The sequence below is a fragment of the Anopheles gambiae genome, chromosome X (assembly GCF_943734735.2).
Source record: "Anopheles gambiae chromosome X, idAnoGambNW_F1_1, whole genome shotgun sequence".
NCBI lineage: Eukaryota > Metazoa > Arthropoda > Insecta > Diptera > Culicidae > Anopheles > Anopheles gambiae.
In genome coordinates this window covers 20,179,531-20,193,774 of record NC_064600.1, presented here as the reverse complement: position 1 = coordinate 20,193,774, position 14,244 = coordinate 20,179,531, and the positions used below count along the sequence as shown (strand labels likewise).

The 14,244-nt window shown below is 40.1% G+C and overlaps 2 protein-coding genes across 2 annotated transcripts; both read left to right on the top strand.

Moving 5' to 3' along the window:
• The first annotated feature begins 5,208 nt into the window (after positions 1 to 5,208).
• On the top strand, positions 5,209 to 8,912 carry LOC133393095 (uncharacterized). Its single transcript, XM_061656547.1, has 3 exons — positions 5,209 to 5,825; positions 5,885 to 8,733; positions 8,824 to 8,912. The coding sequence occupies exon 2, from the start codon at positions 6,184 to 6,186 to the stop codon at positions 8,416 to 8,418; it is 2,235 nt and encodes a 744-aa protein (XP_061512531.1). The 5' UTR covers positions 5,209 to 5,825; positions 5,885 to 6,183; the 3' UTR covers positions 8,419 to 8,733; positions 8,824 to 8,912.
• On the top strand, positions 8,792 to 11,286 carry LOC133393098 (uncharacterized). The gene is made up of 6 exons (XM_061656557.1): positions 8,792 to 8,937; positions 8,997 to 9,087; positions 9,440 to 9,625; positions 9,918 to 10,079; positions 10,148 to 10,399; positions 10,556 to 11,286. Exons 2-6 carry the CDS (start codon positions 9,022 to 9,024, stop codon positions 10,829 to 10,831), a joined length of 942 nt encoding a protein of 313 aa, XP_061512541.1. The 5' UTR covers positions 8,792 to 8,937; positions 8,997 to 9,021; the 3' UTR covers positions 10,832 to 11,286.
• Positions 11,287 to 14,244: the final 2,958 nt, after the last annotated feature.

Genomic DNA, 14,244 nt, shown 5'->3' with positions numbered 1-14,244 from the left:
TGCGTAGAAGCAGCGCGCCGGAACCAAGATAATACTTTTAACGAGAGGGGGTTGGAAGTAAGCGCAGATCGTGGGGACCGGCAACCACATTAACCATCAGAATGATAGATTAGAGCACAAGCGCGCAACAGGAGCGTGTCTTGCATCGTTGTGAGCTTAGATCGAGCCGATTCATCGGACGCCGACCGAAATGCGTCCGCTGAGCGAAAACCGGAATGGCAAACAACGATGAAGCCGGAGCGCCTGTTTCAAATGCATTTTGAATGTTTTCTGCCAGGCTGAGCTGCATTTATTCGAGCGATAAAATGTATCCACTATCAGTGCTTTTGTTGAAAGAGCTGCCGGGTTTTTAGAGGATTGCACAGCACCGCATGCTCGTTTTTTTCAAGGTTCTGTCTGCTACCTGCCTAGTGGATATTAATCAGACGACGAACCTTTTTATGCTCAATGCACATCCGTTGCACGAGACTTGTGAATGCAAGGTGATTTTTTTAGAGTAGAATTCATCGAAAGGCTTGAGTTGTGAGGTGAGTGTATGGATGCCGTGAATCATTAGCACCCCTAAGAGTATCTTGACATAAGAAACGAAGAGTCCTTTGAAGCTCTCTGTATCATTTGTTAAACTGCGTATTATCCTTCTTGCCATTACAAACCGGGTGGAAGGAAGGAATGAGGAAAGCTTGGTGACATTTGCCTTTTATGAGCATACGACGGTAGCATTGTAACGCGTCCCAAATCCGAAATGTCATCAGGTGTATCGTGTCATCGATTCCTGGCCGTCAGGTGCTGCTCCGCCTCGTCCAAATAGTCATCATTCTTTCCGCGCGTTATCGCTCGATAGATCGATCGTTCGAGCTGTGTTAGCCGTTTCTCTTGTCTATTTCCTCAATAATTGTTTAGGGTTTTCTCTTTTAATCGGTTCCATTTTTGTTCCCTCCCTTCTGCTCAGAAAAAAAATATTTTCCCAGCGCCGAAGATGTGTTACTACAGTGTGCCTTTCTTCATTTCGCTTCTTTGTCCTATTGTTTTTTCGGCATTTTTCGTTGTCTTTCTTTCTTCGGGTCGTGACAGGGTATTGGCGTATTTGTTTTACTACTTTACTTTAATGTAACATCTTCTCGTTCAAAAACTAAACCATCCGTTAGCATGACATATTGCGCTGTATCAATTTTGGGAGGATCGGGCGTACCGCATGTCTCACTGTACACCGTGGCTATTAATTATCTTAATTGTGTGCTTTATCTGCTGGACGATGGAGCGTGAGAGGCGTCTGTTTGCAACGCTAATTTTTAATTTCCCTATTCACCCAACACCGATCGGCGAAAGCATAATTGCCAAGCACGCTGTGTATTTACAGTACTTGGGAAGGCCGCATTCTTGTCACAAAAAATCCGCACCAAAATTGTTGTTGTGTGTGGAACACGACAAAGCACGCAGTCGAGCCTCAATCGTGCGGGCTGAGTGGAGACCGGTGACATCTAATTTATTGGCAATTTAATGCGTATTTTATGGAGCCATATAGATAGCGTTAAGTATTCATTTACATTAGCTTTATCGCCTTAGCGTTTCGCAGTTTTGGGGAGGTTGTCGTTTGGTTTATGCTTATGCTGCTGCTGTTGCATCTTTGCCATTCTTCCAGTGTATGCTTTCGTCAAACGATTGCATCAGGTTTGAGCACAATCGTGAAGATGTTTATTGTGTGTTTTGTGTTGTGTTTCTCACGTTTGTTAGAAAGCCATGCGAATGGTGCAATTAATAAGTCGTATAATGGTCGTGGAAATAGCGTTGGTTCAGGTTAGTTTATCGCTTAATTTGCGAATACACGCTTTTAAAAGTGACTGGGTAATCTGGCTGAGGTTTCGGTACACTGGATCGATGGGAACCGATACAGATTGGAAGGCACCCATGACAACATCTAGCTGTTTCTGTTATGTCTGACTGTCCTTTCTATTTAGATCAATCGATACAAATCGAACCAGACTACTCCTGCTCGTCCACAAAACCCGGCCTATAATGATTTCTATAATTCTGCTAAATATTTAATGCCAATAGACTCATGAACGAAAATCTTGTTAAATTTTATAAGGCTCGATTCCAACACTGAATCGCTCCTCCTCGGCTAACCACATGCCCTCGCCACTGTGTTGGACAGTATTCTCACATAGATTGGCCCAAAACTGTGTAAACCCGCCAATCTCTGAGTGTGGATGCGGTTGTAGAATTCCCTCTCGTCAATGTTGAACATTTTATTCTGATCTTTCCGCTGCGAAGGTCGCGTAGTTCTGCTTGTTTAACAATTTCAGCAATCTTACGGTCCTCCCTCTTAGATCGATTTCCCAATTGGTTGGTACTGCCTCAATTTACCAATCTTTGTCCGTGTTGCATTGGCCCGGCTTTCTAGACGTCGTATCCGCCGGGCTTTATCGCCTTGGAGTGTTGACGACTCTGTCTCATTAAGTGAGCCCGCACTCCTAGCATTCGTACAATAGCTATTGCAGCTGAATTCACGATTAACTATAGAACCTCAATGTTGCCCACGCTCTTCGAATGCTGAGTCTTTTCAATGATACTAGAACTCGCTAATTGTATCTAAATCCGGTTGTATTTTTATCATTAATTTAAATTTAAATATTAGTTAAATATGAGCTGATCTAATATTATCATACAGCTTTTCCCCGAGTTACTAAAAACTAATAATAATAACAATAATAAAAACAAATATATAAATAATAATAATAATAATAATAATAATAATAATAATAATAATAATAATAATAATAATAATAATAATAATAATAATAATAATAATAATAATAATAATAATAATAATAATAATAATAATAATAATAATAATAATAATGATAATAATAATCATAATAATAAAAATAATAATAATAATAATAATAATAATAATAATAATAATAATAATAATAATAATAATAATAATAATAATAATAATAATAATGATAATAATAATAATAACAATAATAATAATAATAATAATAATAATAATAATAATAATAATAATAATAATAATAATAATAATAATAATAATAATAATAATAATAATAATGATAACAATAATAATAATAGTAATAGTTTGATGACTATTTGTCAATTTGTTTCAGGTCCAGTTTATGGGGGTGCAGTTTTTATGTTACAATTTTGCTGGTAATCTTGCTGCGCTAGATGCGGGGCGCTGAATTCGTGATCTGCTTTACACACAGTGCGGTATAGTTCATGTCGGTCTTGGCTTTCCACTAGTGATGGGCGTTTCGGAGCGTACCAACGGCTCCGGAGCCGTCGGAGCAGAGCCTGCTCCAGGAAAAAGTCGGAGCCGGCTCCGGAGCCGTTAGTCCGGAGCCGGCTCCGGAGCCGCACCAACGGCTCTGCTCCAACAGCTCCGGAGCCGACTCCACACCCACGGCTCCGCACCAACGACTCCGTAGCCGGCTCCGGACTAACGGCTCTGCACTCACGGCTCCGTTCCAATGGCTGCGGAGCCGGCGACGAAACAACGGCTCCGGACCAACTGCTCCGCACTAACGGTTCAATAGAGACATCATTGTATGATAGCGTAATAAAAAAATGAATATATATTCTCGCACGTGTGGAAGCTAACACACGATATGATTGCAGTATTGGCATACATGACGTTGTGTAGCATTCGTTAGTCTCGTCTTTCTTAACAATATTCAAAACTAATCGATGTTTTTTTTATTTGATAAATTCTTTTAAACATGACGTACCCCGCTAATTACGGATTTCCTCGATTGCAACTTAATTGAAAAAGTTCTTTTGGTCCTATGTGTTAAAACCGGCTCCGGATCCGGCTCCGGAGCCGTCGGAGCGTAGCCGGCTCCGGAGCCGTCGGGGCGGAGCCGGCTCCGGAGCCGTTGGTGCGGAACCGGCTTCGGAGCCGTTGGTACGGAGCCGGCTCTGGAGCCGTGAGTGCGGAGCCGGCTCCGAAATTGTCTGGAGCCGGTCGGAGCCGGCTCCGGCTTCGGAGCCGTTTTGCCCATCACTACTTTCCACGAAGTAACTTCGCAGCTGCTGGATCTGAGAAACACAAAGTGCCTGAATGTCAATGATGCCTACCCCTCCTATTTTTCGTGGCAGGGTTACTCTCTCGACGTTCGTCTTTGGGTGACGCATTCGGTGCTTAGTAGAAGCCAGACGATTTTTTTCAATCCATTTCACCACCCCAAAGCTGTAGGTCAACAGAGGCACCGCAAATGTGTTTATTGCTTTCACTTTGTTGCCAGCTGACAAGAAGCTCTTCAGGATACAGTTAACACGATGTAAGAACTTGTCCTGCAGCTCCTTCTTGAACACTGTATGGTATTGAGAGTTCTGGACCGTAGTACAACTTTTCCGTTGGTAACGTATAGAGATGTATTCCGCAAACCTATCGCGTGCTGCATTAGCTTGATGACATTCCCGTCTACTTTGTACAACTTGAGTACCTTAAGAAGGAATGAATGGGGTACTGAATCATACGCCTTCTTGTGAACGGTGTATGCCATACTCAGATTTTTTGCTTCTTTGAAGCATGTTGCTATCTGCTCATGGACTGAGTTAGCTATTTATACCAAAAATTGTGCACCAAATTGGGTCCTCGGTGTATCGGTGCATCCCAATTCCTGGTGTACTGCATTGCATCTTCGATACCATCGCTGAATCGCTCCTCGTCTGTTAACCACATTCCCATAGATTTGCCCAAAATTGTGTAAAGTCGCCAGTTTCCGGGAGCCCTTCTCTAAAGTCGGGCTTGTCGTTTCAGATCTTCTTCCTCTTCTTCTTCTTTGGCACGACAACCGCTGTCGGTCAAGGCTTACAGGGTTTTCCATTCCAATTAACAACTGTCCACAGTCATCTAGCAATTCTCGATTTGAAAAACACGATTGTCTACCACTTACAAACAAGTCAAGCCGTTTTTGGTACACTGTCCATTTCAATTTCACAATTGTCGTCTTCGAAAACACACGTCAGATGCGGCACGGGTAGTTTTGGTTTTGGCTGGAACGTGTATCACTTGATGTTGGGACAGCTGAGCAAAATGGACATGTTAGGCAGTTTTATCTATATTTTAATTTTTAATACAATGCAGAAATTTGTATATTAATCAGTGCTTTTACTGGTAGCAAATGAAAAAAAAACAACGTCCCAAAATAACTTAAAAACTGTAACACTCCAAGAATAACTAAAAGCAAATGATAAAACTGCTTAACATGTCCAAATTCCTCAGCTTTCCCATATTCTGATATTCAATCAAGACCTGTTTACAACATGGTTCAATTCTTACGGACAAGTGATACACGTTCCAGCCAAACCCGTGCCGCATCTGACGTGTGTTTTCGAAGACGACAATTGTGAAATTGAAATGGACAGTGTACCAAAAACGGCTTGACTTGTTTGTACACACTTAAAAATATTTCCCGACCTCGGTTAAAAAAACTGCCGAAATCCGTCGGCTCTTTCGATTCTTGCTGATATGTCAGTTGAAAAAACCCAGTAGCCGAAAATCAGTACCATTTAAAACTGAAATATCAGTTAAATAAATATTTTAACCGAAACTCGGCAACACAACATGCCGAGCACATACGGTAACACAGCTGTCACCGAGCTTATCTGTCAAAATAACCGAGATATCGGTTTAATACGTTTCAACCATCTTGGTAGCCGTGACTCGGTTTTCGGTCTGTCATTCGCCATTGTGTTTACAGCGTGCTAGTGAAACGAAACAATTTTGGAGTGGTTTTGTGATTTGAAGTGCGATAAAAGCGAAAATGGATGAGATTCTGAACATTCTGCAGGAAGAAGATGTAAGAATATACGAAGTGTTCCGTAAGTATCTTTGAATCACAAATGATTTTCATTTTAGCTGCCGGTACCTGGTCTAATTTGCTTCTTCTGTGGGGAAAAAGTGTTTGGCTATGTAGAAGAACTTCAGCATCATACTAATGCACATATTCGGCAAAAGCACTTTGATCCGGATCGTGTGTTTTATGATTGTATGGTACCAAAATGTCGATCGACATATAACCATTTCAAATCATTAAAAGGCACATATTGCAACAACACCCACGTTCGCCCAAAACACCCGGTGCTAAAAGAGCTATCGGAGAAAGGCTCAATGAGATCCCAGACGAACCCGTAACAAAAAAATCAAACCACATTGATATGGAAACTGATTTTGACACCAATTCATGTCCGGCAACTGAAGAAAATTTTGCATTTTTTGAAGAAACAATCACTTTGGAACAAATTAAAAAAAGCGTCGCTCTGGGTATTTGCAGATTGACGGCAGATGTTTCGCTTCCTCAAACCAAAATTTCGCAAATGATAAAACTTTGCGAACACCTAGTAAAAATGCTTGGTGTTTACTTCGAAGAAAAAACAAAGTCATTTTTAACGGAACGTAAAACTGATTTAGCTGCTCCAGAAACTATAAACTTTTTAAACAAGTTCCACGTAGAAGATTTGTTTTCGGAAGTATCAACGCGTTCAAAACAAACACAGTTTTTAAACAATTTGGCAGTTAGTATTCCAAGACCAGTAGAAAAATTGCTTCAAACACGAGAAGATATTCGGCATATTGATGGTATACCAACAAAAGTAATAGTTAACGAAACCTTCATGTATATACCCATCACTGAGACCTTGAAGCTAATTTTCAGAAATCCCCAAAACAGAAAATTAATGACAGATAATTTGCCGCCATACCCAACCCTCAAAGAATACTCTAGTTTCCGATCAGGAGAAACATACCAAAACAGTGAATATTTTAAAAAATTCCCCGACGCCATACGAATAAACCTTTATCAAGACGACGTGGAACTCGGAAATGCATTGAGCTCTAGAGCAGGTATTAACAAAGTATCGGTGTTCGATTTTAAAATAGAAAATTTTCCAAGCAGGTGGAATAGTTCTCCGAAAACAATATTTCCACTGATCTATTGCACTTCTATAGACTCCAAAAAGCATGGCTTTAACAAGATCTTGGAACCTCTAATTCATGACCTCCGAAAACTGGAACACGGAGTAGACGTTTTCTACGGAACAGAAAAATATACTATTCGAGCAGTGGTAACGATGTTCTGCGGTGATACACTGGCTGTACATGAGGTTTTCGGACTAATGGGACCCATGGCAAAGTTCTTTTGCAGACTTTGCACTATACCAAGACCAGCATTTCACCAGAATCCGTTCCAAAATTTTCCCATGCGTACGACAGAGTGGTATGAATTCAACTTGGAGAAAGTTAATTCAGGAGTTATGAAGCCTTCAGATTGTGGATTGAAACGTGGTAATTGCATATTAAATGAGCTACAATACTATCACATTACACAAAATTTTGCTTTGGATACTATGCATGACATAGCGGAAGGATTGGTGCCAATAACTATACAGCTAGTACTAGGTCACTATCACAAAATTAAGTCGTTGGGTTTCAGTGCATCATTCATCAATGATCGTATACATTTATTTGCCTATGGATACATCGACAAAAAGAATAGACCATCGGCGAACTTTACTGATGAAATGCTATCTAAACCCAGTAGTTACAAACTCAAACAGACTGCATCACAAAACCTGCTACTACTACGTTCTTTTCCTTTTTTGTTTGCTGACAAAGTTCCCGCTAATTGCGAGTATATGCGTATGATCGGTCATTTGTTGAATATAACTCGTATTTTGATGTCTACAATAATATCTGACCATATGTTAGTATCATTAGAAGAACTTATTCGGTTGTATGAGGAGTCATTTTACAAAAAATTTCAACGAAGACTTAACAAAAATCACCACCTAGACCATTACATCCAGTGTATTAAAAAGAGCGGAAATATGAAACAGTATAATTGTTTAGTGTTCGAGCAAAAGAACAAACCAAACAAAAATCAATCATCAACTTGCAGAAATTTTAAAAATATTTGCAAAAGCTTAGCACAACGACAATGCTTTACAATGGCCATAGATATGCTAGATAATCCGTTTACTGATAATATTACATATTACGGAGGAAACTTAGTTAAGCGAGAACATTGTAACAGTGTTTGCTTCATAGATTTGTGTGTTCCACATGTTTTTGTACCCAACAAAGCAACAGTAAATGGGATCGACTTCAGAAAAAACTTGCTAGTGTGCATAAAAAACCACGAAAATGAATATTATCCGTCGTATGGTATTATTGTCGAGATAGTGGTTATGAACAGTGCTATGTTTTTGCTGATTAAATTATGCAAAACTAACGGATATAATGATTGTCTAGAAGCGTACGAAGTTGCAGTAGGACCAACTGAAACATTTGTTTCGTTTGAAGAAATCCATTCGCATACTACCTTTGCCTTCTGGTCACCATTTGGAAGTGATAAAAAATATGTCTCCCGAAGGAACTATTGCCAGGATTATTGACAAGCGTAATATTATATTACATACTTAATAGGTTAGATTGGAAAATAGGAAAGATAGGTTGTAACTGATTAAACATTTCTTACAGTAAAAGAAGAAATAACGGACTTGGACACCTTCTTATCCCTGGACAACAATGATTTCACTAGACTACAGTTAACGACAAAAATGATAAAAATAATTCAAAAATATCAAAAACAGTATGGAGTTACAATTGACATTACAACGACTCCCAATGAATTTATGGAAGAAACGCAGAGAAATGAAGTACCAACCAGAAGCTTGAGTTCAACTTTCAAGATGCACAATTTTGACAAGGTGAGTATTATTGCTACGGCGTGATGTACATACAAAGAAGTAACTTTTTTTTTTAAAGGAAATTGACATTAGCCTACTCCTTCTGAAAAGTGATGAAGGTAAACAAATCCATGAAACATTGACAGAAGGAATTAAACCCGACGAGGTCACCAACAAAAAAATAAATCGAATAATTTGCGATTGGCTAGCGGACAATTACGGCGTGTAAGTATTGTAAAAAATAAGAAAAATGTGAATTGATCTACTACTTTCATATATTTCAGGCGTCCACAAACGGAAAAAAAAGTAATGCTTGCAAAATCATTAATTAAAACTTATCCCATTCTGGCCTCGAACGTTTCAGATGTACCCTATGTAAGTAAATTATTTTTTATTATTTAATACCACCATTACACATGGTGATGCTGTCGTTAACTGTGTATATGTTTTAGACCGTAACACTTTTGTTTTGAATTTCGTGCTGTCTGTTCTGAATGCTGCTAGGATGTATTCGCAATCACTTCGATTGAATTATGTACAATATAACTGTGTAAATCCAAACATATCTGCTGGTGATTAGAACATACTAACAGCTTAATCACAGTATGTCTCACGAGATTCGAACGCAATGCAAATCATGTGTCAATTCACTGGAAAATATTTGGACAAACAGAACACTTAAAAACAGAACAACACGAATTTTAATCAAATTTTGAATATTTTACAGGCAGCGTGGTTTCATAAAGGTGGACGAGGAGCAGGACGGCATGCTGGTTCTATTCATTATAGAATGGAAACCCTTGCAAAAAGATCCTGTAGTCGAGTGTTCTACCGATCAAGACACGATGAAGCGACTCCATCTTCTTCAAAAATAATAACGAACGACGAATGTGGAGAAAATATTGATGATTTGGTAGCATCACCGGTCTCCGGTCTCGCCGGTCTCGTAGTACAGTCGTCAACTCGTACGACTTAACAACATGCCCGTCATGGGTTCAATCCCCAAATAGACCGCGCCGCCATACGTAGGATTGACTATCCTGCTATGAGGGGAAATCAATTAGTCACTGAAAGCCAAAGCCCACTAGTGGTACAGGCAGGCCTTGACCGACATCGGTTGTTGAGCCAAAGAAGAAGAAGAAGGTAGCATCACATATGAAGTTTCTTATACTTGGATATAAAATTGATGTTAACCTTTTTCACAGGTGTACGAGTTAGAAACTATTGTTCCCTTGGAAAATTCAATGGAAAACATAAAATATTTATGGAAACAAACACTGGCTTACCGGCACGAAAAGCGTGCCAGAGGGATTTTTTCCCAATTTATGACCGACTGTTCTGCGGCTTCAGCCTTCGGAGGAGAATTGGTATGTCGATTATCTTCTATCTCGATGGAAGTAGGGATACATTTGTAGCTCAATTCTTAATTTTTCAGATATCTTTAGAATTCGAATTGATGAATCCTACTGCTGCTAAATTCGAAGACATGTGGAATGTAATCCAACAGAAAATATTGGAAAAATTTCGAATAGATTACAGGTACATAAAAAATGACCTGATTCAGTCACTATGTCTGGTACGAGAAAAAAATACTATAAGAGGAGCCAAGCGAACCCGCGAAGAAGACTATAAAGAGAATGATGCGCGTACATTAAATCCACTTCACGGAATAATCGATTGGATTGATGTAAGTTACGAGGATTCAACAAGAGTTTCTATTACAGCTAACAATTGCAATTGTTGCAATTCTAATAATCACATTAACCTCATATTTTTCCCACAGACCTCGTGCTTAGAGACGATGTTTAATCCTCTATTTTTATGTTTCTTCTTCTTTTTTTAGTTCGAGACTTCATTTCCGACACCTGATGTCCCGCGCATTATAATTGTTGCCAAAATGTTTGAACTCGGCGAATGCTACGTGGTGTGGAAAAACAGTACGATTCATGTAGGAAACAATTTGATTCGTGCATTCATCGTTCTTTGTCAAGCCTTTACAGTTTTCAATGTAAAATGCTATGCGGCTGACAAACTTTTCTTTTCATTTTTTCATGCTTCATGCTTCAAACTTGGAGCACTCAGTACAACTAGTAATAAGTTTTTAAACCAGCTGTTTTAACATCAAGTTTATAAAAGAATTTATTTACATTCTCCTTATTTAAAAAGCGCACCTGCTTTTGAATAGCCAGGTGAAAAGCAAAATTCTAGTGATTAGAATAATAATATGAATTCATCTGATATAATCAATATAAGATTTTACTATGAAATATTAGAACTTTCATCGGAAATAATTAACCCACTTCAAAAAGGTATAATAGCGTTTTTTTCTTATTGAAAATTCAATCAAATTATTTAAACAATTTTTTATGCAAATAAAAAAGGACTGGCATTCCAAAATGATTGTTTTTATTTTTTGCCGAAATCTCAGTTAACCACAAACGAAAATCTCGGTTAAACGTAAACGTCAAAACAAACCGAAATTTCGGCAACCGAAATTTAACCGAAATATTTGCCGAGATGTCAGTTGTGCGGATCTCGGCAAAAATTAACCGAGATTCGGCAAAAATTTTTAAGAGTGTAAGTGGTAGACAATCGTGTTTTTCAAATCGAAGATTGCTAGTAGACTGTGGACAGTTGTTAATTGGAGTGGAAAACCCTGTATTGTTACTATAGCAGGATAATTAGTCCTACGTATAGAGGCACGGTCTATACGGGACTTGAACCCATGACGGGCATGTTGATACGTCGTACGAGTTGACGACTGTACCACCAGACCGGTCGTTTCGGATACGGTTGTAAATTCTTTCTCGTTAATTTATTATTATTATTATTATTATTATTTATTTAATCTTCAACGGGCCGTATGGCCTAATTAAGATGTAACAGTTCATTAAAAAAAAACATAACAAAAATAAGATTTGCATCGCAATTCACAGCGGCCACGGCAAAAGCCGGCGACGTTCCTTGAAGCACTGAGTCGAGATGTCGAAGTCGAAGCAATCCGAGACAGTATTGAAGACAGCCGACATGCGGAACATAGGGTCAGACCGACTAGCGCTGGAACTGCCTTTTTGAATTAATGTTGGCGCTGGAATTCATGTTTTTACATTCGACTTTGTTCTTTCCGCTTCGAGCATTTAGCATAACGTCGTAATCGTTTTGAAAGGGCGCTCAACCGTTGTACATGGATGTCGAGAACCTCCGTCATGTTGGCATCAGTGAGGTCTCGTAGTTCTTTAGGTTTAACAATTACAGCAATCTTACGGACCACCCTCATAGATCGATTTCCCCGTTGATATTCCTTCACTCGACCAATCTTTGTACGTGTTGCGTTAATCCGGTTTTCCAGACGTCGCATCTAGGCGGGCTTTTGAGTCTTGCAACATAGTCCAGCTTCGCTGTCTCCTAGTGGATAGGTCCGCTATCCTAGCGTTCGTACAACAGCCACCGTAGCCGAATACACAATTAACTGCAGATCCTCAATGTTCCCCACGCTATCAAAATACTGAGGTAGAACATCTTGGTTTATGATACTTACTGCAGTTTTAAGGCGGCATAATGCAATTTTGGTAGTTAATGACGAGACAAGGGGTCTGTCCCATGGAACTGCGTAACAGTTGTGGCCATCTGGAGGGTTAGTTCATCTCGTAACTGTCGGTGTTGGACAATCCTGGAGCGGTGGGTTCATCCAAATCACGATCCTCACTCAACCTTGATGTATTTTAGTCAATTGTATTAAGCCCAACAGAAATTTTACTCGACTCGCGCGAGCCCGCATCTTCCTCCCCAAATTCCCTCCACACCTCCAGCATTCTATTTCCTCAGGCGTTAGCATATTACGCGAAATGATAACTCGCTGCCGTGTATACAACTTGTTCAGATCAAGCTGGTGCGCCTACCGAAGGAAACGGTCATTGAACATACTCAACATCTCTGCTCTGCCGGACATGTTTGTCTCCATCCTCGTGCAAACATAGGAGCAACGTTTCACGTAATGGTTCATCTTTCTCGTCCACCTGTACCAGGTGTTCATAAATTTTAATATCTTATTAAAATTGTATTTCGACCAATATCAATACGTAACGTCAAACGCACTGCTTAGACGCCTCCTATTTGCGCTCTGGAGTATTGGTTATTTTTCATACGCCTTTGTGACTATTGTTATGTGAATTGGACCTGTGGACGGATAAATAACATAAGTGCATTGTTAAATTGTGTTATATGCACACTGCCGGTCTCTTCTTGGCTCAATTCGGATTATCTTACTCGAGTGCTTTCCGTCTTTGCTGATTGTTGTCGCCTCGGCATAGTGCATCTGTGTTAGTACCGCTTCGACGATGTCAGTGTCCTGCCCAGCGTGTTCGCTACTGATCAACAACGCGGATGTGTATATGTGTGATGGACTCTGCAAGGCAACTTTTCATGTTTCCTGTATTGAGATCAATGACGGGGCGCTATCTGAACTTCTGCGCCCGAACTCCCAATCAGTATGGATGTGCCGCTGCTGTACCGATTTGCGACGTAACGGGAGACTTGCACTTAAAATCGGAATTGCTTTGCGAGTTTGATAGCCGCTTAACTCAAGCGTTAGATGCTGTTCGCAACGATGTGTTCGTGATGCTTGACAGAGGCAGCGCTCTCACGCACACATCGAATCTGGATCGTCCACCTGCCTCAAACATCGCGGCAGTTACACCTATTAGCTCTCGGCCATCTGATATGGATCGTGCTTCGCAGAATGCACCGCAACGGAATGCGCCTAAACGTAGGCTTGTCGACTTTACTCCTCCTGCTCCTGATTCTGTGGCTCCTCTACACATTGGTACAGCACCCATTTCACCTTCGTCTCGAACTGTGTTGACAATTCCTATTAATGCATCAAACGACGCCAGATTTTGACTCTATATAACACGAATTGCTCCTTCGGTATCCGATCAGGAAGTTAAAGAGATGGTCATTGGACAACTGGGAACCGATGACGTGATTATACTGTTGCCAATTGGTCGTGAAGTAAGTACACTGACTTTTATATCGTTTAAAGTCGGTATGTCGCTTAACTTCAAAGAGAAAGCACTATCAGCATCCACCTGGCACCGAGGTATTGTGTTCCGCGAATTCATTGATAAACGAGCCACCAATACACAAAATTTTTGGAGGCCTGTCAATCACGATCCTCAATTTCCTACTGCTACTCTCGCACTGCAATGTTTACCACAAACACAGGCTCATCCACTGCACTACATCAGCGACCCGTTACAATGCCGATCACCAACCCAACATCTTCCATTGAACAACTCCAGCGATCCGATACACCTCCACTCTCCTCACGCACCAGATTGTGTACCACAAACACAGCCACAGCACAACACCAACAACCTGTTACAACATACAATAGCTCCAGTGGAATCCCACATGGCGTAAACAACTATACTACAGTCTCAACTACACTCTCCAATAATTTGTTTATTTACCATCAGAATGTGAGAGGACTTCGCACAAAAATCGCTGACATTCGTATGGCAATCGTTGAGT

Coding starts and splice junctions, on each gene's coding strand:
- LOC133393098 (XM_061656557.1), top strand. CDS start 9,022: ATGCTTGCAAAATCATTAATTAAAACTTATCCCATTCTGGCCTCGAAC. Junction 9,626..9,917: donor GAGAAAATATTGATGATTTG/GTAGCATCACCG, acceptor CCTTTTTCACAG/GTGTACGAGTTAGAAACTAT. Junction 10,080..10,147: donor CAGCCTTCGGAGGAGAATTG/GTATGTCGATTA, acceptor TTAATTTTTCAG/ATATCTTTAGAATTCGAATT.
- LOC133393095 (XM_061656547.1), top strand. CDS start 6,184: ATGGAAACTGATTTTGACACCAATTCATGTCCGGCAACTGAAGAAAAT.